The sequence below is a fragment of the Equus przewalskii genome, chromosome 26, assembly GCF_037783145.1.
Source record: "Equus przewalskii isolate Varuska chromosome 26, EquPr2, whole genome shotgun sequence".
Lineage (NCBI taxonomy): Eukaryota > Metazoa > Chordata > Mammalia > Perissodactyla > Equidae > Equus > Equus przewalskii.
The window spans coordinates 33,868,527-33,896,463 of record NC_091856.1 but is presented as its reverse complement, the minus strand read 5'-3'; the positions used below and the strand labels follow the sequence as shown (position 1 = coordinate 33,896,463).

General features: G+C 46.7%; 1 protein-coding gene across 49 annotated transcripts in view; it reads right to left on the bottom strand.

The window, feature by feature from the left end:
* Positions 1-27,937, bottom strand: part of PRRC2B (proline rich coiled-coil 2B) — a 92,579-nt gene that overhangs the window by 32,492 nt on the left and 32,150 nt on the right. For 36 of the 49 annotated variants that reach the window (XR_011533505.1, XR_011533506.1, XR_011533513.1 and 33 more), the window contains exons 4-13: positions 27,135-27,237; positions 24,123-24,195; positions 18,862-19,005; positions 16,714-16,955; positions 16,142-16,263; positions 15,543-15,685; positions 9,587-9,677; positions 6,756-6,948; positions 3,280-3,595; positions 1,476-1,669 (exon numbers count right to left, since the gene is read on the bottom strand). Coding sequence is in view for 27 of the 49 variants with exons in the window: in XM_070596106.1 (XP_070452207.1) it covers positions 1,476-1,669; positions 3,280-3,595; positions 6,756-6,948; positions 9,587-9,677; positions 15,543-15,685; positions 16,142-16,263; positions 16,714-16,955; positions 18,862-19,005; positions 24,123-24,195; positions 27,135-27,237 (1,621 nt within the window). In the remaining 22 variants the exon portion in view is untranslated. The remainder of the gene's footprint in view (positions 1-1,475; positions 1,670-3,279; positions 3,596-6,755; positions 6,949-9,586; positions 9,678-15,542; positions 15,686-16,141; positions 16,264-16,713; positions 16,956-18,861; positions 19,006-24,122; positions 24,196-27,134; positions 27,238-27,937) is intronic. The other 13 variants (XR_011533517.1, XR_011533519.1, XR_011533518.1 and 10 more) reach the window with 2 other exon arrangements.

Sequence of the window (27,937 nt, the reverse complement as noted above, 5' to 3'; positions counted from 1 at the left end):
CCCGGACAGCTCCGTCAGCGCTCCAGGCACCTCCTAGGAGTACTCAGAACTCACTGAATAGAGCTCTCCCAGCCCACACAGGAGGCTGTGGGCCTCTACCCACAGCTCCTCCTCCCATCTAGACCCTGGGTCCCCAGGGAACCTGATCAGACGGCCTGTTTGCCAGACTCCTTCAGGCTGCCCTGGCACTTTCAGACTTCTTTTTATTCTAAAGGAAGGATTTACCCGTGACTATGCCCCAGATGAATTACCTAGAGCAACCGTTACGGCTGTGTCTGGCTCCAGTTACTCTGGATATCTCCCCACTCGGTAATTCTCTGCCAAGCCCACGAGCAGCTGCATCGTGCTCACTTACACTACAACGCTATAAAAGCCCAACGAACGTACTTCCTGTTTACAGCACAGGACCTGGTGAGCTCCTGCAATGCTTCCTAGGAGCTCAAGGAAAGGAGCATCTGGGGTGTAGGTTTTAAAGGAAACTAAAAGAGATGCTGGGAAAAGGCTCAAGACCTTGATTTATTTCTCCAGGGCACACACATTTCGGAACATTTTTGGTTATTATCAACAATTTACCACACACCCAGCTGTGGGGTAAGTAATGTCCAGGTATCATCTCAGTTTCCCACCAAAATGCACTGCTCATCAGTAATCATTTGTTCCTTCGTTTATTACCCCTGTAAGATGCAGAATCGCCAATGAGTGGTTCCAGTTGGTCAAGATGACCAAGACTACAAGAAATTGGTATGATTACAACCATTACCCAACACGACTTTCAGGGCAAAGAGTAGGTCCCTCTTAAGGTTTATGACCCACCAATAAAGATGATACTGCTAATACTGACAAATCAGTTTACAGAGCGTCATGAAACACTCACTGCCATGCTGAGAGGCAGGTGGTCATTCTTCCTGGTTTACACTGATCTGTCCAAGGCCATACACGACTAGATAAGCTGCATCACTAGGATCAGAACCCACAACTGTCCGACTCAAACCCGACAAACCTACGTCTTACCCCAAAGCTAACAGGCCTCTCTCTGACAGCTCTCCAAGCAGCTCCCAGGCCTCCCTTACTCCTTGAGAGGATCCCAAGGTGGGGCCATTCTCAGTCTAAGGAGTGGCCACAGGGCGGTGCTCTGAATGAAAAACCACTCTTCCAGCTCAACTACAGTGAATCCAGCGCATACATCACCAACTCTTCCTGACCAATATTTGACAGCAAGGTCAATAAACTACCAACAAGGGTTTTTATTCATTCACAGGAGAAATAACTTGGGAGAAACAAATAATGGCAGGGCTGACCTACCAAGGCCATAAGTGTCAGGTACAACTTCTGACATCCCTACGGATGACTGTGATATGGGACAGTAGATTTTTGGTGTTTGTTTTGATTGAAGGGGGCATGGGGAAGAGGAGAGGGGGCATCACTCAGTACTCAGGTCTGTTTACAACAACCTTGTAAGTTTCTTCTTTGTTTACCTGTTGTTGCTGCTGCTGCTGGCGCTGGAATCTGGGAGGAAGCGACTTCTGGTACTTGTTGAACTCCTGTGCAGGGGACCCCACCTCCCTGGCCCCCTCCTCACTGCTGCTGCTCTGAGTCACAGCGGGAGGAGCTGCGGGGGCTTCTTCTGAAAATGTGCTGGGGGCTTCCTGGGCAGGGAACTCAGGGGAGCCTAGGGAACAAATAACCAGAGAAATGGCTGAGGTGAGCTCACAAAAGCTTGGCCCACCAAATGTTTAACAGCAAATGCTTTTTCTTGTTGGCACTTACATCCCACTGCTGGACTATTCACATCCCCGAACCCTGGCACTGTGGGAAATGCTTCACACGCACAAGCTCATGGAGCCCCCACGTCACCCAGCGTCACTTTAGAGATGAGAAAACTAAGGGTTGAGAGGGGAGGCAAATTGCCCGAGATCACACAGTCAGCAGTGCAGCTGGGGTCTGGCTCCAGGTGGGAGAGGTTTTATTAGAAAGGACTCCGGTAAATCAGAGACAGCCAGGAGCTCGAGGACAACCCACACAGCCACCATCCAAACAGCATGAGTCAACACGCCCAAAGGTGTGTGACCCGGCAAGTCACTGAGCCTCTCCTTGCCCACTTCTTCACCTGTAAAATGAGGATGACGACTGTGCCTGCCCCACGGGGCTTCTGTGACAGTGAAATGAGATAATCCACATAATGCACTTACGACAGCGCCGCACAAGCAGTAAACACTCCACACAGTTTCTCACCATCATTCCCTCTGAAATTCCCTTCTTTCTTGCCTCCATCCCAGCTTTGCATTTTTTTCTGGCTTTACTGAGGTATAATTGACATTTGCATTCTTAACTCTACTGCAAAGGGCAAACAAACCCTGAGGCACAGCCTCAGGGACTCTTCACGGCACAACAGAGGGATGCTGCAGAAGGGCAGTGACGCTCCAGTGCACACAACACCCAGGCCCAGTATCGACTGACCACACTCACATCAGGGCAGATGGAGTCTGCCTGCGCCATCTCAGAGAGTAGTGGGAGACCGGGCGCAGGCTTCACTCAGACTTCAGTGACAGGAAATTTACAGAATGACCGCTGTCAATTTCTCTGAGTTCCTCAGCCAGAAGGGCGCTGACAACACATCACCAATAAGACTCCCACCTGAGAAGCTCTCAGGGACTGACACTAACACCCAGGCCCTTCTCTTCTCAAGAGTTGGTTTTAGTTGATTTAAGAAAATCATGAAGAATACAGCTGATCACATTCTCTAAAACTGCTACCAGAGACTCTCAGCGCTGTTCAGTGTCTCTTACATAGCTATGTGATCCATTCCTTTTAGAATTAAGGCCAGGAAAAATGTACTCTAACAAGGACTCACATGAAAGGATCCTGCGCTTTTAGTAAAGTCCCCCTGCGTGTGCATCTTTGTAGTGGTAACGATAACAGTATTAATGACGATGACAACAAAACTGGTAGCATAACATAAGTATATGCGCGCTTTCTATATCCAGAAACCAGGCACAGTGCTTTATGTACATGATCTCATGAGGCTCCTCAGCATATGGGGAAGTACACACTATCATCATCCCATTTTACAGATGACAGAACAGGTTCCAGAGAGGTAAGGTGCAGCGGCCAGCTAGTGCAAGGAGCTGAAACAGGATGTGACCCAGGCTAAAACTCTGACTGATGCTTCCCGCTATCACTGACTTGCAAGCCACAAGTTGTGCTGAGAAGCCAGGGAGGTACAAGCAAGTGAAAACAGCCCAGGGCTTCCAGTTAGTGGCACGAGGGCCCATCGCTTACCTTTGCGGACAGCAGGGCCGTTCTCCTGTAGGGACACCTTCTCGGTGCCCGGCGATCGAGGGACTTCCTTCTCCACCTGTTTCTGGGCCTCGCTCGCCTTCTGAGCCTGCTTGCACTTTTGGTCCAGCTGTTTGAGTTTGGCGGCACAGGCAGCCAACCGCTCTTCCCGGGCTCGGCGCTCCTCCTCTTCCCGGCGCTTCCGGGCTCGCTCCACGGCCTCGGACATCTCTGACTGGATGAACTTCTGCCGTGGGGGTGGCTTGTCCTCTTTGTCCTCGACAGACTGTTGCCGGAACACGCTGCCCACTGAGGACTTCTGCCAAAAGAAGAAAGTCTGATAAAACGGCGGGTGACACCCCAGGAGACAGGGCCACTCCCGTTACACGATCAGTTCTCCTTCCCAAAATCGTGAGCACCTCTGAGAGGCAGCACAGTCAGGCAACAGGCAGACCTGGGTTTCAATCCCACTCCGGCCTGTATTATATCTGGAATGAGGTTTGGGCATGCGCCAACGTTCTATAGCTTAGTTCCTCATTTGTAAACTGGGGATAATAAAGGAAGCCCTTGGGACTGAGAAGTTGCAATGAAATGTTTGCAAAGCGCTCAATGCTGTGACTGACACATGGCAAACACTCAGTGAACAAGACACTCACCACTACTCAGAGGCACACAGGGTTAGGGCCTCCAGAGCTCATGAACAGGAGCAGGAAACCACATGTTCCTTATTTCTGCTCCACCCCTCCCCCTCATGAAAAAAATATAAACCTCTAGGTATAAAAAGCCACGAGAAACTGAAATTCACAGTCAGACATATGCTTTTTCAATGTGATCTTTAAAACAAAGCATCTCTAAAAGCTTGTCTTTTGGATATTTCATCCACTTCTGAGTCTCTCACTGGTTGCCAGTTACTGGACAACAACCAGATGTCAAATATGCAGTGTGAAAAATGCTCAGCACTGGGACTTTCTTACTGATCTTCAGGAAGGTGCATGCAGAATATATAATAGCACAAATGATGGGCAAGTTTAACTGAACCTCAGCCACTGAAATCCCAATGATATGTAACTATCAAAAAAATATAAAACTTCCTGTTTTGAGTGGTAGTTACACAGAGGTAATAACTGTCAAAAGTCAACAAACATAAATAACCAAGATTCACGCCTTTTCTGGTGTATTAATTATACCTCCTCAAAGGCAATACGCAACACATTTACTGTAATCAGAGAGTTTTCTCCTAAAAATTAACTTCTCATAATCCAGAGACAATTGCTATCATCATAAAAGACCAGAAACTTGCAATTTAGAAGCACGAAGGTATTTTTTACATAATATAATTGGGACCGAAGTGTGTGCTTTCCCTTCACTTTGCCTTTGAATACGAACTTCTCCATGCTCTGTGACAGCTGGGACTGCCTCAAGCACAGCTTGTACCACAGTATCTACCAGACCCCTGGTGTTCAATACACTCTTGCAGATAACCCTCAATGCATACCCCTGATTATTTCCTTCAGAATTTCCTAGAAACAAAATAGCAGAATCAAAAGGTATGCGTACATTGTCAAGACTTTCAATGTGCCTTTCTAAACTGCCCTAAGATTAGCTACCATTTCATACACTAAATGTTCTGCAAAATATTTGAACTGCAACAATCTCTTCAGAAATTTGGATGCATAAAATTATACAGGTTTCATCATTGTTGATTCTATTCAGCTAATTCACAGTGTTGTTATGAGCAGATCAAAGTGAAACCTTTTGAATACTGAGCAACCTCAATATACGAATGAAATTTGGACTAATTGCAGGGTGGAGGCAGAAGTGGGAGACTGGTCACACACAGGGGAGCTGACCAAGTACGTATAAACATCGGGAATGACCGGGGACAGATTTCTTGCTGCTGGAGAAAGGATTACAAATATGAAATGGGAGAAAACTAGAAAGAATTCGGTGGAGTCGGAGATATCACTGCGAACTCGGGGCTCTCTATAGAGATACAGAAATAATAAAGATGTGGGCATGTGTGTATATGCACACACATACAGTAACAGGGCACACATATCCAGGGCCCAGGAGCAGTGACCCCCCAAACAGCAGCGAGCACTCCCAGTGCCCACAAACTGGTTTCTAAATGTCCTAAGGGCTGATTCCACGCCTAAGGCAGCGTAGGGTGAAAATGAGTTTGGAAAAGCTTGTTCTATCAGAAAGCAAAGAACTGCTCAAAAAAAGGATGAAGACATGTACAAGACAGCTTGAAGAGGCTCCTGACAGCCAAATCAAAGAAAATTTGAGCTTCAAAACAACGAGAGTAACAGATTATAACCCATTGATATAAATAAAGTCAACGTTTCATGAGAACAGGATATTCATGCCCTCAAAGTACCTCCCCACAGAATCCTCATCAGTTAACACACGCGCAGGAGAGTAATTCCACAGTGTGAAACCTGGCAGACACCACCTTAATCAAGAGATCAAAGTCAAGGCTGTCAAAGAGGGACAGAGGGGAATCACGGTCACCTGGCTGGATGCAATGACAAGTGTCAGTGTCATTTCTGAGATTCTAGCCAAAAATGGAAACCTTGAACCTAAACACGAGGAAGGAGCAGACAAACCCAATTTGAGGTGCATTCCACAAAACAATTGGCTTGTAATCTTTAAAAGTGTCACAGTCATGAAAGTTAAGGCAAAGCTGAGGAGCTGGGCCAGACTGCAGGGTACTAGAGACAGGACAACTACGGCAGCATGTGACTCTGAACTGGATTCTTCGTATAAAGGACATCAATGGGACAACTGGTAAAAGTGGAAGGGGGTGAAAGTGGAAAAGATCAGATGCCAGGGATGTATCAATGCTAATTTCCTGGTTTTGATTGTGGTTCCCTAGAAAGGAATGTCATTTTTGGTAGGAAATAGATATCAAAGTGCTCTGTGGTGAAGGGACCTGATCAGGTAGGCAACTTACTCTTCAAAGGGTTCAGAAAAAAATATTCTTTGGATTGTATTTCCAATTTTTATCTAAGTTTGTGACTGTTGCAAAAATTTAAATTTTTTAAATTAAAAGAAAAAGAGGGGGCAGCCCCATGGCCAAGTGGTTAAGTTCGCACTCCACTTCAGCGACCCAGGGTTTGGCCGGTTTGGATCCTGGGTGTGGACGTGGCACCGCTCATCAAGCCACGCTGAGGCAGCGTCCCACATGCCACAACTAGAAGGACCCACAACTAAAAATATACAACTATGTACCGGGGGGTCTTTGGGGAGAAAAAGGAAAGATAAAATCTTTAAAAAAAAAGAAAAAGAGAAACGTCCACCAAGGACTTTTCAAAAACCCAGCCACCGAACTCAGTAAAGTACAAACGCACGGGGCAGCCAACTAGACGGCCAGTTCTAGTCACTGTCTTGGAACTCTGGTCAAATGAACGTGAAAAGAGCTTGTGTGTGTGTTCCAGCTAATTACAGGCACAAAACCCCTCCAGTGCCCATGGTACCTGGTAGTCAGGGCCTGACGCCCAGCTGTGAAGCTTCCTGGAAGGTGGCTGAGGCTCTGGCACCTTCCGGATGACACGGGTCACGCCTACTGTTTCGCCCCAGTCCTTTCCTTCCTCTTGGGTACGTTTGGCATCAGCACTGTCCACAGAGCTCATTGACAATTGCCGCTGCCTTCTAGGGTCCCAACCGTTCCTAGGACAAACCACAGTGAGTGTTAGTTTTCCCAGTCAGTGGTGTGATCTTAACCAGCCAGAAGCACTTAGGAATCCCAAAGCCAGCTGTCTATATACCAGTTTCCTTCATCAGAACACACCTACCCAACCTTATGGCTGACAGGACATGCCCAGAACACCGAAATTCAGTACCAACATTCACCAAGTCACTCGTACACACAAAGCTTCAGGCAGGATGTTTCACATGCATTTCTCCATTTACTGCAAAAAAAAGTCGTTGCTCCCCGCATTCTAAAGAATAGGCAGCTGAGTCTCAGGGTGGCTGGGAGCCCCTCTCCAAGGAAGGAGCTAACAGACTGGAACCCAGGACTCGAAGGTGTAGGTCCTTCTCCCTAAATCACAGCTCCTTCCCTGTGCTTTCCATAAAGGAGGCACTTAATAAATGCTCCTCCAAACAGTGAAGTATGACGCTGTGATACAGAGAGCAAGAGGAGAGGAGCACACACAGCAAGAAAGGAGAGAAGATGCCAAAAGGAGGCTGCAAGAGGGCTCGTCAACAAAGGCACTGGGGCAAAACACATATGTGCATTTGCTGAGCACCTCTTGTATGCAAAGGAAGTGCCCAGTAAACACAGCAGAGTTCAGAGAAAGGCAGGGAGTCGGGTCTGGCTAATATCGTGTGTCTGCATGTGTCCACGCACACATATGTACATGGGGCGGAAGCAGACAAGGTGCATGAGGAGACCACGACAAGGCAACAACCGCTAGCGACTCCTGCCTTCACTCCGAGAGACATGGAGACCACACCTGATCCTCCAGAGAAGACTTCTCTTTAGAAGACGACTAAGGCACAGTCACTGATAATACGAAAGGAAGGAGACAAGCTGGCTAACCTCTGAATGGTCCAGGAAAGAAAGGATGCTGGAACCAGTGGTCCCTGAGACAATCAGCAGGAAAGCATGGAGTCAAAGGAAGTTTCAGGCACCCATCATGGATGGGGAAATAAAGATGTCAAAGGAGGCTTGGGGGCATGTTAGTCGAAGTGTCTGGGAGTTGGAAATCATCAACCAGCTCAGAGAACATTGGAAAAAGAGCAGGCTTAGGGAGGAGGTGGTTAGGGGACTCTCAATTTGAGGGGGTCCTCGGTCATAGGCAGTAGCGAAGTTGGGTCCAAAACCCATATCTAACTCTTTCAGTTGAATATTCAACTCACATCAACTGAAAAGACAAGGAACAGAGTGTCGTACTGCTCCAATAAGTCTGTAAAATTTCATGTGTCTGCCTTTGATTTAAATTCTTGATTACCTCTCCTTCTGAGCTTAGTGTTCCAGGAACTGACTGATGGACATTTCCCAAGTGCACCCAAAGCTTCGGTTAAAACCAAACAGCATTAAAGTAAATTAAAGGGGTGGGCCCCATGGCTGAGTGGTTAAGTTCGCATGCTCCACTTTGGCGGCCCAGGGTTTCACCGGTATGGATCCTGGGCACAGACACGGCACCGCTCACCAAGCCACGCTGAGGTGGCGTCCCACATGCCACAACTGGAAGGACCCACAACTAAAAATACACAACTATGTACTGGGGAGCTTTGGGGAGAAGAAGGGGAAAAAAAGACTGGCAATAGATGTTAGCTCAGGTGCCAATCTTTAAAAAAATAAATAATTAAAATCAATTACAGAAGCCTTGATTAGTTAATTATTTGTGTATCATCAGAGAGAGTGGCAGAAGATGGTGACCAGCTCCCTCCAGAAGAGAGGGAATTACTTCAAAAGCTTTGAAGCAAAAGATGAAACAAAGAAAATGTCTTGCAGACGCACCTATATAAACATTCAATTATTGACAATAAAATAGACAAAGGGAAAAATATTGAAGCATTAATATCTAAAAATTATAATGCATGAACTACATTTTGAAGGAAAGCGTAATAAGTCCAATAGATAATGTACAAAGGAAACAGGCAATTCCACACAAAGGAAAGCATTCACATTTGCTAGTACTCAAAAAAATGCAAATTAAAGCAAGCATAGGTCCTATTTTAAAAGTACTAGCCACTGCTACTGATGTCATGAGAAAAACTAGACGGACCAGAGTACAATGAAGTATTTTCCAAAGAGCATTATGAGTAAAATTAGTCCAAAAAACAATCCAAAAGAGAGAGAAAAGATTAAAGTGGTCCAATAAGGTTAGGGAATCTGGCATGCTCTGCTTCCTGCTTCCCCCACATCCCCAGAGAGTCCCCACACACTTCAGGACACTCCAGGCTCTGAGCGACCTTGCAGGAAAGGAGTAAGTTGAGCCCAGGGTGGTTTCCCGAACTTGCCTCGGGAGAGAAGCCTTTCTGGGCACAACACCCATAAGCAACCTGCAGAACCACACACTCAGGAAAATCCTGGCACAGCGGTTAAAAATCACCAGGCCTCACAAGCCGCGCCTGGATGCAAATCCTGGCTCCTTTCCTGAACAACTGTGCTCAAGAGCTATCGTCCGCTCATCTGCCAAACGGGAACAGCACCTGCCCTGGAAGGTTGCTGGGGTAACAGGAATCGCACTTGGCCTGGCGACCAGCACACGGCAGCGCCATAAGCACTGACGCATTTACCTCCTGCTAATGCCAAGTTCCAGGGGAACGGTGTAGGAGCAGGCAGGGGGATCCTTACCACTTCGGCCTGCCGTCCTTCACAACTTCTTCCTCCTCTTCATCATCACTGAACTTCAGTTTCTCAGAATAGTCCACTTCCTCGTGGAGGCCTACAACAGGAGGAGGGCCAGGAAGAATGAGAAAAAATGAGCATCTCGACAGCGCTAACAGCACCACTGGGGGCTGCCTCCCGTCAGGCTTGATGCCAACCCAACTGGGGAGTAAGGCTAACCACCCAGCTGCCACTACAAAACAAACACTGCAGATAAAAGTGAAGGACAGTTCTGGCTTCCGGCAACAGCAATGCAGCTGGTTAGACTAACTCTCCCACAGACAACGGTTCTTAAATCTGGACAGGATATTCCTAAAATTTTTATTAGAAGGGGCAGGCGAGGGAGCAAAAGCAGGCAGAATCTATGAAGGAGTCTAGCTAGCAAGGAGGAAACTCAACCAGTGAGACTGCTGGCCACCATTCTGCCCCAGGGCACATTCCAACCCCTGGGGGAATCGGGCGGCACTATCACTGAGGAGTAGGTACACAACATGTAGGAGATCCAGACAACGGTACAGTTGGTGGCCAAAAAAATTTAAAAAAAGGATGAATACTGACACAGACTCTAATATGATAAATCTTGAAAACATGCTGGGAGAGGCCAGATACGAAAGGCCACACATCGTGTTGTGTAATTCCATTAATATGGATACAAATCCACAGAGACAGAAAGCAGACTAGTGGTTCCCAGAGGACATGTGCCGGGCGCAGGGGGTACAGGGGTCACTGGGAGTGACTGCTAATAGGTACAGGGTTTCTTTTGTGGGTGATGGAAATGTTCTGGAACTGGAGAGTGCAGATGGTTGCACAAACTTGTGAATGTACTAAACATCAATGAACTGGAGACTTTAAAAGAGTGAATTTTAGATTATACAAAAATCAGTTATGTGAATTAGATCTTTAAAAAACCAAACAACCAAAGCCCAATCCAACTAAAGGCAGAGCTGGACTGGATCAAAGAGCAAGTGCAGCTGTATGCCGTCTCACAGAACATCACTTTAAATATAAACACAGACGGTATAAGGGGAAAAGGGTGGAAAAAGACAAACCATGAAAACAGTGGACAATAAGTTAGAGCGAGGATCCGAACACAGGACAAAACGGACTCCAAGACCAGAAGCATCACTAGAGATACAGGACACTTGAACAGCACAAAGGGTCAGCATGTCACAGTCACAAACACTGTGAAGTGTACATGCCTAATAACAGCTTCAAAGTAAGTGAAGTAAAGACGGATAGAATTCAAGGGGGAAACTGACAAACCCACAATTACAGTGGAGAGGGTAGCACTCGCTGTCAGTAACCGATAGAACCAGACGAAAATATCAGGAAGCACCCACCGTCTGAACGACACTCCCAACCACCTCGACAAAGCTGCTGCTGACAGAACGTCACACCCAACGACCGTACAACACACATTTTTTTCAAATGCACTTGGAATGCTCACTGAGACAGACCATATCCTGTTCATAAAACAAGTCTCGGTAAGTTGAAAAGAACTGAAATCATACAGCACATGCTCTTGGGCTATAACGGAATTAGAAATCTAGAAATCTCTGATAATTAAAACGAACAAATCAACGAAACACAAAACAATCAATGGAGAAAATTAAAGGCAAAGTCTGCCTCTTTGTAAAGGCTAATAAAACCAGTAAGTCCTTGGTGGAAGTGACAAGAAAAAGAGAAAAAACACAAATTACCTAAGTATCAGGAATAAAAGAAGGAACATCACTACAGATTCCACAGATATCCAAAGGAAAAGGAGTGTTATCAACAACTTTACACCAAGAAATCGAACTCGAACAAATTCTTTCCAACGCAACTTATCAAAAACTGAGACAAAATGACATAGGAAATACAAGCAGCCCCATCACTAATCAAAGAAATTAAATTTACCATCACAAATGTTTCCACAAAGAAAACTCCAGGGCCAAAATGTTGCATTGGTAAATTTTATCAATTTTTTAATCAATTTTTATTAAGCATTTATGAAAGAACTAATACCAATCTTATGGAAACTCTTTCACAAAGCAGAGAAGGAGGTGTCCTGTCCTGTCTATTTTCCAGCTCATCCTATGAGACCAGCATAACCCTAGTACCAAAATCCAAGAAAGATATTAAAAGAAAATTATAGACTAATATTCACCACGAACACAGACACTAAGAATCTTAATAGAGGCCGGCCTGGTGGCGCAGCGGTCAAGTGCGCACATTCTGCTTTGGCAGCCCAGGGTTTGCCAGTCCGGATCCCGGGTGTGTGGACATGGCACCGCTTGGCAAGCCATGCTGTGGCAGGCATCACACATATAAAGTAGAGGAAGATGGGCATGGATGTTAACTCAGGGCCAGTCTTCCTCAGCAAAAAGAGGAGGATTCGGGGCCGGCCCCATGGCCAAGTGGTTAAGTTCACACACTTCACTGCGGCGGCCCAGGGTTTTACCAGTTCAGATCCTGGGCGCAGACATGGCACCACTCATCAGGCCACACTGAGGCGGTGTCCCACATGCCACAACTGGAAGGACCTGCAACTAAGATATACAACTATGTACCGGGGGTTTTTGGGGCGATAAAGCAGAAAAAAAAAAAGAGGATTGGCAGTAGATGTTAGCTCAGGGCTAAGCTTCTTCTTCCAAAAAAGAAAAAGAATCTTAATAAAGTATCAGCAAATTGAATCTAGGCATACAAAAAAGGTGGCGTTTATTCTGGGAACGTGACATTGGTTAGCATTAAAAAAACAATCAATGAAACCATCAGATTACCAAAATAAAGAGGAAAAATTATACAACCACAAAGAAAGAAAAAGTATTTAACAAAAATTCAACATCCATTCCTGATTTAAAAAACAAAACATTCAGCAAACTAGAAAGAGAAGAGAACCTCCTCAATCTGATAAAGAGGTTCTCCAAAAACCTACAACTAACATCACATTTAATGTTGAAACACTAAACACTTTCTCCCTAGTACCAGAAACAAAGAACTCGAGCACAACATTGTACTGAATTACGACAGTGCAACACGGCAAGAAAAAGAAACAAAAGGCATATAATCTGAAAAGAAAGACAGGAAACTGTCCCTATTTACAGGTGACATGATGGTTTATGTAGAAAATTCTAAGAAGTCAACAGAAACGAGTGAAACCAATAAGCGCATTCAGCAAAGTGCTTGGTACAAGATCAATAGACAAAAATCAACTTTATTTCCACATAATAACATCAAACACTAAAAAATTAAACCATAAAAAAAAACAATGCCACTTAGCATCAAAAAACATAAAATACTGGGGCTGGCCCCGTGGCCGAGTGGTTAAGTTCGCGCGCTCCGCTGCAGGCGACCAAGTGTTTCGTTGGTTCGAATCCTGGGCGCGGACACGGCACTGCTCATCAAACCACGCTGAGGCAGCGTCCCATATGCCACAACTAGAAGGACCCACAACGAAGAATATACAACTATGTACTGGGGGGCTTTGGGGAAAAAAAGGAAAAAATAAAATCTTTAAAAAAAAAAAAACATAAAATACTTAAGAATAAACTTAACAAAAGATGTTCAAGACCTCTACCCTGAAAACTATAAAGGACTGCTGAGTGAAATCAAAGACCTAATAAAGACATTCATCAGCTTCCTGGATGGAAGATTCAAAATTAAGATGTCATGTATCCAGAAATATATTCAAACACAATCCTAACCACAATGCCCACAGGCTTTTTGTAAATACTGACAGGCTGATTCTAAATTTATACAGGAATGAAAGGAACTCAGAATAGTTAGAATCTTGAAAAAGAACAAAGTTGGAGAACTTGCACTCCCTGACTTTAAGACGTACTATAAAGCTACAGTGTGGTGTCGGATGAGGAAGAACACGCAGATCCAGAAACAGCCCCACCCTTATATGGTCAACTGATTTTTGGCAAAGGTGCCAAAGCAATTCAATAGCAGAAGGAAAGTTTTATCAACAAATGGTGCATTTCCAACAAATGGAAAAAAAATGAACCTCGACTCCTACCTTACCCCAAACACAAAAATTAATTCAATATGGATCACAGACCCAAAAATAAAGAATTAAAACTATTTAAAAACATAAAGGAATTTCTTCACCACCAAGGAGAGACAAAGATTTTTGACAGGACACAAAAGTAATAACCATAAAAAAACACAAATTTATAAATTAAACTTCACCAAAATCAAAAGTTTCTTACCAAAACACAGTGCTAAAAAAATGAAAAGACGGGGGGCCAGACCCCCGGCCAAGTCGTTAAGTTTGCGAGCTCCGCTGTGGCAGCCCAGGGTTTTGCCAGTTTGAATCCTGGGCGCGGACATGGCACTGCTTATCCCAGGCCATGCTGAGGTGGCATCCCACATGCCACAACTAGAAGGACCCACAACTAAAACCATACAACTATGTACCAGGGGGATTTGGGGAGAAAAAGGAAAAATAAAATCTTTAAAAAAAATGCAAAGACGGGGCCAGCCCTGTGGCCGAGTGCTGAAGTTCGCACGCTCTGCTTCAGTGGCCCAGGGTTTCACCGGTTTGGATCCTGGGCGCGGACATGGCACCGCTCGTCAGGCCATGCTGAGGCGGAGTCCCACATGCCATCACTAGAAGGACCCACAAGAGGAATATACAACTATGTACTGGGGGCATTTGGGGAGAAAAAGCAGGAAAAAAAAAAGAAGATTGGCAACAGTTGTTAGCTCGGGTGAAAATCTTTTAAAAAGAAAAAAGTGAAAAGACAAGGGAGGTACTGGGAAAAAATATTTGTGAAATATAAGCTGCAAAAGACTTGTATCCATGACTTACATTCTAACACTCACAACGAAAAAAAAAGATATACCAGTAGCCAAAGAGCACAAGAAAATGTGTTCATCATCGTTAGTCATCAGCAAAATGCAAATTAAATGAGATACCATTACACACCCACTACAATGGCTAAAATTAAAAAGACTAACACAGAAGTGTTGTGAAGACGCAGAGCAACCAAATTCTCACACCTTGCTGCTGGGAATGCAAAACAGCACAACCGCCACGGGAAAGGCTGGGGTGATTCTTACGAACCTAACCACGCACCCACCCTCTGACCCAACAATTCCACTCCTCGACATTTACTCAAGAGAAAGGAAAATGTCACTCATCATGGAACTTCCGAATAGATAAACAAATTACAGTATATTGATACAATGAAACATATTCCAGTAAGTAAAAGTGACTACTGATATATAACGACATTGTTCCATCTCGAAAACATTACCTGAGAGTAAACGCTGCATGACTGCATTCATTGGTAGTTCTGCAACAGGCAGAACTAACCTACAGTAAGGTCACGAGACGAGGGGGAGGCCCTGGGCAGAGCTAGGGCTGGGGCCGACAGGATCCGGGGTGCTGCGGGAGGTTCTCTATCTTGATAAGGGGTGTGGCACACAAGTGATCCATTTGTCAAAATTGTACCAATAAGATATGTGCCTTTCAGTGTAATTAAAATCTACTTGAATACAAACAAAAAGAATTTTAAAAGAAAATAACAGGGTTGGGGCAAGGGTGAAGATAAATAAGAATGGCAGAACACTGTGTCCCTGGTGACGCTGGATGGTGGGGAGCTGGGGGTTCACTGTACTATTTTGTTTTAACCTTCCCATTATAAAAGCTCTTTTTTCAATAAAGTTAACAGCAAAATCACCCATAGCTCTAAGATCAAGACCAAAGACCAAAAAGAAGATGATGGCTCCATCAGGAAGCAACCACTGGTCTGACCACCAACGAGGATCCGAACTCAGGGCACAGAGGCTGCTCCCTGGCCCTGTCTTCATCCCAGCTTGCCGAGGGAAAACACGTTTGCGTCAGAGGGTTTTCAACGCTGGAGAGCGGAGACTGACTTCAGCCCTGCCTTCCTACACTGCAGTGATAAACCCATCAGGAGACACCATAACCCACCTGCCCAGCCATCATCAGCATCAGTGTCCAGATCATCAAGGCCCTTCAGGTTTTCCGCATTGATGATGGTGGGCCGTGGTGCCCGTTCCACCAGCTGCCTTAGTGGACGGATAGGGCGAGCCATTCCCAGTCTGTTTTCTTTTCTGATGAGGGAAAGAAGAGTAAAGATGCTGGACTCATGTCAAGTACACAGATGGAAGTAAAACCAAATACTTTTCCAAAAATAAGTTCTACATTGCAAAGGTTCTTGTTTGCATTTAATATTTACACATCATCTCCTTTTAAAAGAAATAGACAATGAACAAATACCTCCCAGAGAGAAGTTCTGCCTCATTCTCCTGTTTCATATGCTCAATGCAAATGCCTAGTAATAAGCACATGCCAAAACTTCAACTATGCCAGGAACCTGAAATTGTAACCCAATCTCTTGGGCAGCCCCAGATCCCAGCCATCCCACACACCCTGGGGTTTTGAGCTCATTTTTAGGTTCACTGTGGTCTCCAGAAGGCAAAGTACTTTCAAACATCAGCTTAGTATCTTGTCCAATATCACCACCAGGGGTAATCACTACATATGTGACTACAATGCAATAGCCTTACCCATCTTGGTCATTCATCTGGAACTGTCTAAAAGGAACACGGGGTTCAAGGCGGAGCTGGGGAAGGGGGAAAGATCCTCGTTCCACTGTACCCTGGTTCTCTGATGACTGTGGCGCACACATCTGAAACATAACACCAATGAACAGGATTTTCTGGTAATTCTAAGTTCCACTTACATTAGAATTTGTCTTGGAAAATAAAACACGGGAAAAAGAAACAGGAAAGTCTTGGGGTTTCCCAATTAATCCTACCACCATCTCCCCCATTTCTTTCCTGCTGTCAGTAAGTAAGTAAGGGACCTGTGTCTTGGGGAAGACCTGCCTCTCCTTTTTCTAAAGAACCAAGGCTAAAATAATATCCACATCACCAGGGAAAGAAGCCAGAGGCCCTTAAGATATGAAAAGGGGAGAGAAAATGCAAAACTAATGGGAACCTCCAGAGCAGGGTTTTCAAGGCAAAGAGTGAAACTGGGAGGGAGAAGCCAAGGTGGACATTCAACCATGTGAAGCAGGTTCCACTGGACATGAACAATCCGACTTCATGGGAAAAAAGGGGACACTCTGAAGACTTACAAAAGCAGGAAGCATGTCATGGTATGTAGGTGGGTGGTATACATTTCCCATGAACTGTGAAGCCCCTTTGCGGACAGGCTGAGCCGGGCGGAGAGAGGGGTCCTTAGAATCGCTGGTACATGCCGAGGAGGGGGCTCCGTCTCCTGCACTCGAGTTCCTGCTGCCCAGCTCAGTTGGGGAGGCGCTCAGAGACGTGGCAGAAATTATGTTTCGCCCACCGCCCTCCCTCCAGCTTGTCACATCTGGAAATTGAAAGGGGGCAAAAGGGGAGAGGAAAGAGGAGGGGGAGGAGGGATTGTATGAGGTTCTGAAGGTCAAGGGACCCCCTCATTCACCAAAAAAATAAAAAACAAAAAAAAACAAAAAGTGAAGAATCGAGTCAACTGGTCAAGTAGGTCAGGGAAAGTGGGGGGCAGACACCTGGCCAATGAGTATGAACTTGCTGAGGGAAGTCTGATCATAAGGGAATACAAAATGAGGTCCACTGAGAGAGAAGACAAGTGAAAACAAGACACAGTCTTCACTGATTAACAGAAACCACATCAGCCACAGATCTAATGCCCCCAAGAAATTAAGACAGCCCTGATGAATAGAGCCTTGCGTGCTTTATTCCAGAAATACTGACCTGGCCCCGTCAGGATCAGCACTGTGCCTGCGCGGACGTTTACATTAAAACCACTGAGTTCCCGACACACATTTTCAAACTCGGTTTAGCAGTGGCAGGGCTAGTCAAAGAGACTGCCCAGGTCATAAGACAAAGCAGAGCTGCCCCTACTCCAGTGGGGGTGTGGAGGGGCCTGAGGCCCAGCCCACCAGGCTTTTGCCCCCGCTTGCTGCTGCATACATCCCGTGGAGCCCTTCCACAGGTCATGATAAGAACCTGCCAACCTATCTGCCCATCTTTTCACAATGATGTTCTCCACTGCCAAACGCACACAAGATCTGGCAGAATTACAGGCCAGCAAGAAATCAGATGAGCCAAAAGACTCCTCTTTTGAGTCAACTTTTGGTTAGTGGTTGAAACATGAAAGGTCCCTAAGTATGTGACCCTTAGGAGAAAGAGACCCAGGATGGGAGCTACAAAATCCAGGTCTGCTCCCAGCTCTTCAACCACCTTGCGTGTGATCTCAGGCAAGCCCTGCGGTAACCCCTCTGGCCATCTGGGGCTTCTCGAAGGAGGATGGAATTGATCCCGGAAGCTTCTCCTAGTTTTAAATTTTTATAGTCCTACAAAGCAGCTCATCTTAATTAATCCCAGAAAGTTACAATTCTTGGCCTAAGGAATTTAATTACATATTTGGAGCAGACAAAATAACCCAGCTTAGGCTAGTGAAAAGCAGTATGTTTTATTAAAGAGTCACACAGTGATCATTTCATTTACAGGATATCAATTCTGACTCTGGAATACTTCAAGGATTAATCAAGACAAGCAAACAAAAATCCCTCCTATTTCAAGACCTGATCAAGCTCCCATGCCCCCTAAAAGAACAGGAGCCATTTCAGAATCCCCAGTTAGAACAGAGAGAATGTCTCATTCCCAAACAACACCCCAACCTCTGACCACCCAAGGCCACTAAGGAGAAAACATTACCAGCAAGTATCACAATACAATCCTGCGGACTCCTTGGCCAGACCCCAGATGAGGAGACCATGGAGACTGGCGCTGGGCCGGCTACATAACAATCCCCAGGGGAACGCGTTTAAAAAAAAGATTCTAATTTGGCTCGGGGAGAGAGCAGGCTGGGAATTAGACGTTTCAACAAATTCCCCAAGTGATTCTGATAGGATTCAGCTAAATTTAGGAATCACCGGTTTAGAAAACAAGCTCCCAAATCAGGAACCAAGGTAACTGGCCCTTGGCCCATCCATCCTTGCCATGACCACGCAGGCATATCAGAACTAACATACGACGACAGCTGGGAAGGCGCACAGGCCTGGCCCAACCAAAAAGACAAGAAATGACCTCCAGAGCAGCCTAGGAAAGAAGTTCAACAGATGCAGAGGTCAGGTGGAGGGTCAATAACCACTTCCCAGGCAGGAGCCTGGACTCAAGGAGCTCTGGCCCTTTGAGAACGAGCATACTTCTTCTAAGAGGGCAGAGAGAAGAAGGGAAATTCTGCTGTCCCACATGTGTGCAAGGTCACTTACTCTGTGGGCGGAGGCTTGGTCCTGGCCCATACGACAGATCTAAGACGCCCTTTTCTTTGCCAGCCTTGTCCTGCCCTCCAGCTGCTTTCAGCGTCGGAAATTCCTCGGGAGAGAAGGATAATAGTCGGCTTGAGCCCCTTAAACCTGCCAAGAAAACCAGGAAGACTTATGGAGCAAGGGAGATGGGCATCACCAGTTCTCTGCCCCACCGACTCCACGCACCGAAAGCCACAGCGCCCTGCAGCCGGCTCATTTTAAGTGCACCGTGCAGAGCAGCACAAGGGTTCCCCAAAGGTGACAAGGAGAGCTGGTCACAGACTACATCAGGCCCCCTGCCAGCTAACCTGCAGGAGCTGGTTACCAAGTGCACGGGGCAAGATTCACAGCTGCCCCAGCCCAGATCCTTCCCAGCTCCCAGAAGACGACAAAGAAGACAGTAAGGTCCTTCTGGCAGCCCCGGGGGGCAGACAAGAGCCGTCTTCCACAAAGTCAGCCCAAGGAAGTCAACCGTTTTCGTGTGGAGGTAATTGCCAACAGGTCACCCCTCGTGCCTCCCCAAAGGCCTCCATCCTAGATTTACACTCCTGAGTACCTCCTCATTGTCCGTTTCAGTTTACCACTTTCTACAAAGTTCCTCAAGCCCTACAAGACCAAACATTTTCCACTTGGAATCCTGGGACACTTGCTTTCTTTGTTCTTTCATTCATTCCCCAACACCATAACCTCCTTTAGAGAAGAAGCCTTTTTTTTTTTTTGGGAAGATTAGCCCTGAGCTAACTACTGCCAATCCTCATCTTTTTGCTGAGGAAGACTGGCCCTGAGCTAACATCCATGCCCATCTTCCTCTACTTTATATGTGGGACACCTGCCACAGCATGGTTTTTGCCAAGTGGTGCCGTGTCTGCACCCGGGATCCGAACCCACAAACCCCGGGCTGCCGAGAAGCAGAACGTGCGCACTTAACCGCTGCGCCAGCGGGCCGGCCGTAAAGAAGCCTTTTCTTAACTTGCTCCTGTCACTCACAGCACGCAGCACAAAAAACCTGCACTCATCTTCTGGATGAATGGATAATGACAAATAATGCATTTTAGGGTCGAGAGTGGGATCTGGTCCTTTTAACTGGAATGCGCAGCACATCTCCAGCACCATATACACCTAGTAACAGGAAGATCACACAGCACAATGTCGGACTGTGATATGTCTTGCTCCCTAGACAGAAGAGCCAAATTTTTCTCTAGGCAGCATTCTTAGCACCACTGATTCACGGACCTGTAACCAAGGAAGACTTTGCCAGAAAGATGCAGTGGGATTAGTGTCGATGCACAACACAGCAATTCATTCACCATCCCACTTAGTAAAAAGGTCTAGGGTCAAACAAAGCTGCCAGAGTAATCAATGGACACATTATTCACCAATGATCAACCTGAGAGACAATTTCCAAGTGTCAGGAAGGGGCTCTACTGCTCTGTGAAGGGGGACTTTGACGCATCATATAGTCACTTCATTATGCTAAAAGGTCACTGGCAAGAATGAAATACCGAAGTCACACTTCAAAAGTATGGTAGATTAGGGGGCCAGCCCCGTGGCCGAGTGGTTGAGTTCGCACGCTCCACTTCAGGGGCCCAGGGTTTCTCCGGGTCGGATCCTGGGTGTGGACATGGCACCGCTCCTCAGGACATGCTGAGGCGGCGTCCCACATAGCACAGCCAGAAAGACCTACAACTAGCATATATAACCATGTACTGGGGGCTTTGAGGAGAAAAAGAAGGAAAAAAAATATGGGCAATAGATGTTAGCTCAGGTGCCAACCTTAAAAAAGAAAAAAGTAGGGTAGATATTGGAAGTTTAAAGAAAAATGTCCAGTACTTTTTTTCTGCCTCAACAGTCATGAAGGTATTATTCTAAGTATGAATTAAACTTACCCTCCACGGATTACAAGGATAAAGGGTAAAACTCAAAATCTCAAGCCAAAGCAGCCGTGTTCCTAAGGTCTCAATGCTCCGTCATGTTCGCCCACCAATCTCCCATACCATGTGTTCTCCGCCATGAGAAAGTGACACAGTAAAATCAGGGAGCTTCTTCCCAGGGCCCAGATCAAGCCATTGGTGGTGCTGCTAGCACCAGAGCCCATGAGACGTGAGCCTCTGCCCGAACCACAGAATCGGGCCTCCTGGGTCTGTTCCAGGTGAAACAGACCGATGGAACATCTTCCAAATGGAGAGTCTATCAACTCTGCGAGAGTCCTTTTGATGCCAAAGAGTCATGAAAATGTTTGTGGGCAACACCCCCAAGTCCTCAGAGCCCTGATGGCACCACAGACTTGCGCCTCTGGCACAAGGGGAGGAACCAGAGCCTGATGCCCACTGCAGCCCCACCTGGGCCCGGGGAGAGTGCGTTCTCTCCTCTTGGGATCCTGGGTTCTGCCATCTCCCAGGTGAGCTATCACATGTTTACAGAGCATTTTACTGTGTTTCAGAATTGTTTTCTAAATGCTCTTACTTTTTGCTAAGTAATACAATCACAAGGTCCAAAAGAAAGAAGCCATGAAGAGCTTTCCTCCCATCCTTGTGCCGCATCGGCCCACTTCTAATGCCCTCAAAAAACAGGGCCTTTCCTGGTTGCTTCCCTCCTCCTTTCATGTGTTCCCTTCCAGAGATTTTTTAATGCATATACAACATTTTTCAGAAGTGGATTCTCCCTCATCCCAATTTTCTGCATGAATGGTAACATACTCTATACATTATTCTGTACTTTTTTTCATTTACAAATGTGTCCTGGAGATCTTGCCATTATCAGGAGAAAACTGCTTTTTTTCCTTAGAGCCAAAAAGTATTTCATTAAAGTACCATAATTTGTTGGATATTTCAAGCGATTGTTTCCAATCTTTTACTAGCACAATGTTGTAACCAATGATCTGGTATGTATGTCATTTCATACACAGGCAAGTGTAATTTACAGAGTGATTTCCTCAAAGTGGAACTGCTAGATCAAAGAGTCTAAGTGTTAATATTTTGAGAGGGAGTCCCAAACTGTCCTCCACAGCGGTTGTGTCCATTTACACTAGCTTTTTTTGAATCTTTGTCTTTTTTTTTTTTGCAGGGGAAGATTTGCCCTAAGCTAACATCTATTGCTAATCTTCCTCCTTTTTCCCTCCTTTTCCCCTGCCAAAGCCCCAGTACACAGTTGTGTATAGCTGTAAGTTCATTCTTCTATGTGAGCCCCCGTGACAGCACTGCTGCTGACATACAAGTGGTACGGTTCCATGCCCAGGAACCAAACCTGGGCCACCAAAATGGAGCACAGTGAATATTAACCATTATGCCATCAGGGCTGGCTTTGTAATTCTTTTTAAATAAAAATTAATACATTTAATTAAAATTCTAACTTTACAGGGGTTGGCACTGTGGCATACAAGTTTGGCACACTCTGCTTCGGCAGCCCAGATTTGCAGGTTTGGATCCCAGGTGTGGACTAGTACCACTCGTCAGCCACACTGTGGCAGCGACCCACATATACAGTGGAGCAAGAGTGGCACAGATGTTAGCTCAGGGCTAATCTTCCTCAGCAAAAAAAATAAATAAATAACCTAACTTTACAGAAAGATAAGCTGTAGAGAGCCAAAGAAGCACTGTCAACAGTTCAGCGAGTGCTTTTTTTTTCCCCCAAGACTGGCACCTGAGCTAACAACTGTTGCCAATCTTTTTTTTTTTTTTCTGCTTTATCTCCCCAAATCCCCCCAGTACATAGTTGTATATCTTAGTTAGAAGTCCTTCTAGTTGTGGCATGTGGGACGCCGCCTCAGCATGGCCTGACCAGTGGTGCCATGTCCGTGCCCAGGATCTGAACTGTCCAAACCCTGGGCCGCCGCAGCAGAGCATGCGAACTTAACCACTTGGCCGCGGGGCCAGCCCCTGTGAGTGCTCTTTAAAGACTTGATTCTAGGGTAGTGAAATGCTTGTCACTGCCTCTCCCTATCCCTCTTGCTCCCTCCACTTCACCCTCTGGGGACTCCAGCATCCGTAAAGCTCTCCTATCGACAAGGCCCAAGCTTCCCCTGCCTGTTGTGACATCAGGAGCGCCTGGGCTCTGCCCACAGCTCCAGTGGCACATTGACTGATATGCCGTTCCCCACAGGAGACTGAGGGGAACGTCCTCAACCACACAGTGGTCCCAACCCAGAGGGGCACTGGGGTCCTGGTGGGCCGGGGAGGGTGGATACGGAAGGCTAGACGTCTAGCTGTTTTCTAATATAAGCTACACAAAGTAAAGTCTGGCAAAGCCTTGGCTGGCAGGGACAAGCAGAAGGCAGAGGGCGATGCCAGGGCAGGGGGTAAAAAAGGCAGCCAGTGCTGCTTACAGAAGCAGGAGCAACTGTGGGTTAACCACTCACACCACTGCCCCTCACCTTCCAGCTCTGAGGCACCTCGTTTGGTCTGCACAGTGGGTTAGAAACATTTAAGCTAACATTGAAAAATTAGAAGAGTTCACATAAAAAAATCTGGATTTTTGGTTTCTCTCAAAAATGCCCCTGACCCTGGGCCCGCCTTTCAGAGGGCTCCAGTCACTGGAGGGGAGCCTGGTTACCCTCTGCTCACGCCCCACCCTCACCCCAAAGGATTCTGGGCCTGCCTTGGAAGCCATTTGAATTTGTTGTTCACAATTCATTTAAAACTCTGACCCATTCCCTTGGGCTCACCTCTCCCATCACCTACCTCATCACACCGAACTAGCATGGCAGCAGCTCAGCCGACCACACTTCCTGAGCACTTCCTGAGGGTCAGGCAGGCACCAAAGGTGACAAATACCACACAACCCTCTCAACGCTCTGGTGTTCCGGTCCCCCAGCAGGCAGCTCAGGTGCCTGGGCTGGCTTCTTTATAAACCATGCTAAAGTTAGCAGACCGCGCAGCACCTCCTCCTTGCGGTCCCAGGAGAGGAGGCAGATGTGTGCGGCAACACTGCTGAGCAGGTATTAACTCCATCAGCAGCACAGCCGAACTAAACAGCAGCAGGGCCAGCTGCCCAGGTCTCTGTACGCCTCAGGAGGAACGTCTTTAGCAATAACACTGAATGAAATCAAAGAGTCGACAAACTTCCCAGAATCAGCGCTTCCCCTACAGGGGCAATGGCAAGGGCTCCACAGAGCAGTCTCTCTCTCAGGGAAGAGAGTCCACAAAGACTGCCTAGACCCTACCAGAACAGTCTAGAAAGGTCCTCATCCCTCCTAAACCCCCACCCCAACGCCACACGCACACACTTACCACCTTCGTGTCCTACTGGCTTTCCATTCAGCTGTGCCCATGACTTTGGTCCACCTGGCGCTGAATTTGTATTCTGAAAGAAGGAAGAAAATTAGAAGAGAGCCAGCCCAATCGGTCTGCAGTCCATCACTGAGCAAGTTAAACTAAGGTGCCCACAGGCCCGCACCTTAGGTTCAAATCCCACACCAATATATCCACTACCACCTGCTGAGCAGCATCTAACCACGTGAGCTTCCCACTGCAGATCCCACTGGGTCCAGCAGCCGAGGAGTCAGCAGCTGGCCAGCCCACGTTACAGATGAGGGGAAGTGACCAGCTCAGAGTCACACAGCTGGTTATATAACAAAGCCAGGACTCAAACCCATATCTGCTCCAGAATATTCTGTCAAGTTGCCTCTCCTGCCCACACAGAGCTACTCTGTCTTGCTCCAGAGACAAAAAAACAAACCCAATTCTAGCATGTGTCTCAAAAACTGTGTGCCACTGCTAACAGAGGCGTGCAAACATGGGAAAGCCAACACGCCTGATCTTTCATTGGATAGACCACCACACCACTTTCCATAATTACAGTCACGTGTTGCTTAATGATGGAGACACGTTCTGAGAAATGCCAGGCGATTTTGCCATGCAAACATCAGAGTGCACTTACACAAACCTAGATGGTATAGCCCACTACACACCTAGGCTGTATGGTACTAATCTTATGGGACCACCACCATATATACAGTCCGTCGTTGACTGAAACGTTGTGATACGGTGTATGACTGTACTGTCGTTCTACAAGGCACAACTCCCCAGGCGAGACGCCTTCCCCTCCACTCATCTAGACTGCCTGGCCTGGACTCCAGTCCTCCTGGCTGAGCTCTGCTGAAAGCTCACTAGGGGCTGGGCATGCTCTGCCTGACCAAGTCCTCCCACACCATGGGACGGTTCTAGTCGTATCTCGACTGAGGCTCAGGAAGGAGTGACTAGTCCCAACTACAACAGCAAGACCAGGACTTGTCCCCACTCTACCTGCATCCAAAGCCCCTCTGGGTCCCCAGTCTCTGAGCTCACCTGCCTTTCTCAACAACATTCAACTTAGCCTTCCCCTTCTAACTGAAATGAAGATACAGAAAACAAGCCTGATGCAGCATGAAGCTTCATCCCCTATCGGATCAGATACCAGATTAAATAATTATTCTTTCCTAACCACATCTAGCCCCCTTGCCACCACCACTAAACACACTCAAGGCAGATGGCTGCTCTCTTGCCTTCAACGCAGAGCTGACCAGGTCTAACGGTCCATTTATTTATCAGGAGTTGCCCTGAGTGATTGACACGGGTGGCCTGAAATGCCCACGGGTCTCCCCAACACAGACCATAGAAAAGATGTGTCAGCAACATAAGGGGACAGTACAGCTGGGGTTGGACAGTGCCTCAGGGAGGAGGGAGCCTCAGAGCCTGCAGGAAGCAGAGGGCACCAGGGCCAACCCACAGCCTCCCACTTGCTGTCTGCAGCCCAAGGAACGCCACCCCGCCCTCATCCACCAAAGGCGCTGAACTGGAAGAGAAGGCCTACAGGACCAAGGAGGGGTACCAACACCGCTGGCAATCTTCCCCCCAAGAGTAAAACTGCTGTCATCTCTCTGGGGTGAGGTTTGAGAAGGTGGAAAACACTGGGAGCCCCTTCTCCCCACCTCTGCACATGAGAGAAAACTAGGGAACAGCCAAGAAGGCTGAACACTGGGCCAAGTGACCTGTGTGCTGGCTCCAGGATGGGGCGTCAACCCTGACTACACACAGTTCCCTCGGCATTTATTTTCAACAGATGCCCAGGACTGTACTCAGGCCCCAGCTCAGACTCTCCAGTGGTGGGGTACAGGCAGATGTATGTGTTTTCACAGGTTCCAAAGGTGAGTGGATGTACAGCCAGGGTACAAATAGTTTCAAATTCTGGGAAACAGATACAAACTCATCTCCACGTCCTCTGACTGGTTAACAGGCCCAAGTGGATTTAGGCCAATGAATACGGAGTCTCACATGAATATGGATTTTTTTTCCTTTTTCTTAAATTTCAAAAGCACAGTTCAGTGTTGGGGAGGAGGGGTGCTCTTCTGGCAAACTGGCATCCCCCACAGATGGGGGATGGCATCTCTGATCTCCTATTGCTCAGGGAGCAACAAAAACTAAAATAAACAGTAATTCAAGTTGTCTTCAAGAGAGCAGGTGAATGCTAGGTATCTACATCTCGATTTCTTTTTGTCTTCTAAAAGATTCCCAGACCTCTCATCTAGATTTCTAGCTCCAGCTAAGGACACCCTCCTGTAGGTCTCTGTAACCCACAGACTCCGAGGGACTGAGGCTATTACCAGCTTTGCTTAGTTAAATCATGACCTTCTGCTTAGAAAAGCATTTTAAATATATCAACAAATAAAGGATTACAGCTCAGTACTTCCCAAAGTGTGTTCTGAGAGAACAAGACCCTAGACACATTCAGTTAAAAAGACTTCCTAGGACAAATGAATTTGGGGAATGCTGTTGCTTGTGTCCTGTTCTTAGAGTCACAGGACACACTAGCATATTAAAGACACTGAGAAGTCTAACAGTAAAGGAGCTTGCTCAAGTCTGTTTTTCAAACTCACCTGACTACTGACCCTTTCTGTGGCCACACTTTTTGTCTTCGTATGGCACTAGTTTCCAGGGAGCACATCCGGGGGAACCCTGGTCTGGCCTGTAGCTGGCCTGAGTGACCTCACCTCAAGGTAAGTCAACAGGAATCAAACTAGGTGTCTGTATTCTAGTCTATATTTGGGGTCTTTTTCGAAAAGTTGCAGATTAAAATCGCTCTTCAGTGACTACGACAATGTCTATGCTCATTTCCCAAAGTCACCCAACAGGTTTGCCTCTAGGAATAAGCAGGTCACGCAAAGCCACCCTTCCCAGTGACGGCTCCTACCAGTCCCCAACAACAGAAGCATTTAGGCGCTCTGACGCCTGGGCCACAGTCAGGACGGGGCCCCCAGCACCTACCTCCTGACTGATTGACTGTGTCGGTTTCTGTAAATTGGAGACAGATTTCTGCAAACCCGGCTGCGGCAGCGACTCCGGCGGCTGAGAGGCCGTCGCACTGGAACTAGACAAAGGCAGGACAGAGTGGAGATTAGATAAGACATAGGCCATGCAGACAAGGTCCCTCTGCATTTCCGAGAGCCACAGCTGCTCAGCTGCTCACTGCGGGCAAAACTTCTTCTGACCAACACAAATAAGACCTTCCCCAGTGGACTCTCACGCTGGCAAAGACAAGGAGAACTGATCCAGGCTTGAGGTCTCCTCGCTGACATCTGACAGGACAGACAGTCCTCTGCCTTCTTGCAGAGTCTTCTGTTTGCAAAGACCAAAAGCTCACTGTAAACACTGAAGTGATGGAGGATTTGCCAAAGGGGAAACTGAGTCACTGCACAGAAGGGGCTCTGAGTCCCTCACTCCTGACCAGCAGCTCACAGCTACGCAGGGGGCTGGATGCCTTGAACCAGGAGCAGATGTTTTTACTTTCTCCTGGCTTATAAAGAAATATATGCTCAAAGTAAAACTAAGTTTATAAATATATATAACACAGAATTCATCATCTCCAAAGAGAAAGTCCAAGCAGATTCTTCTATATATATTAAAATAGTATATTTTTAACACAAATAGAATAACACTATATACACCATTCCAGAACTTGTCTTTTACTTAACATATTTAACACCTTTTCATGACAACACATATGAATCTACCCCTTTAACGACACAGTACAACTGGGTGGGCCATAATTGACCAATCTCCAATTTTTT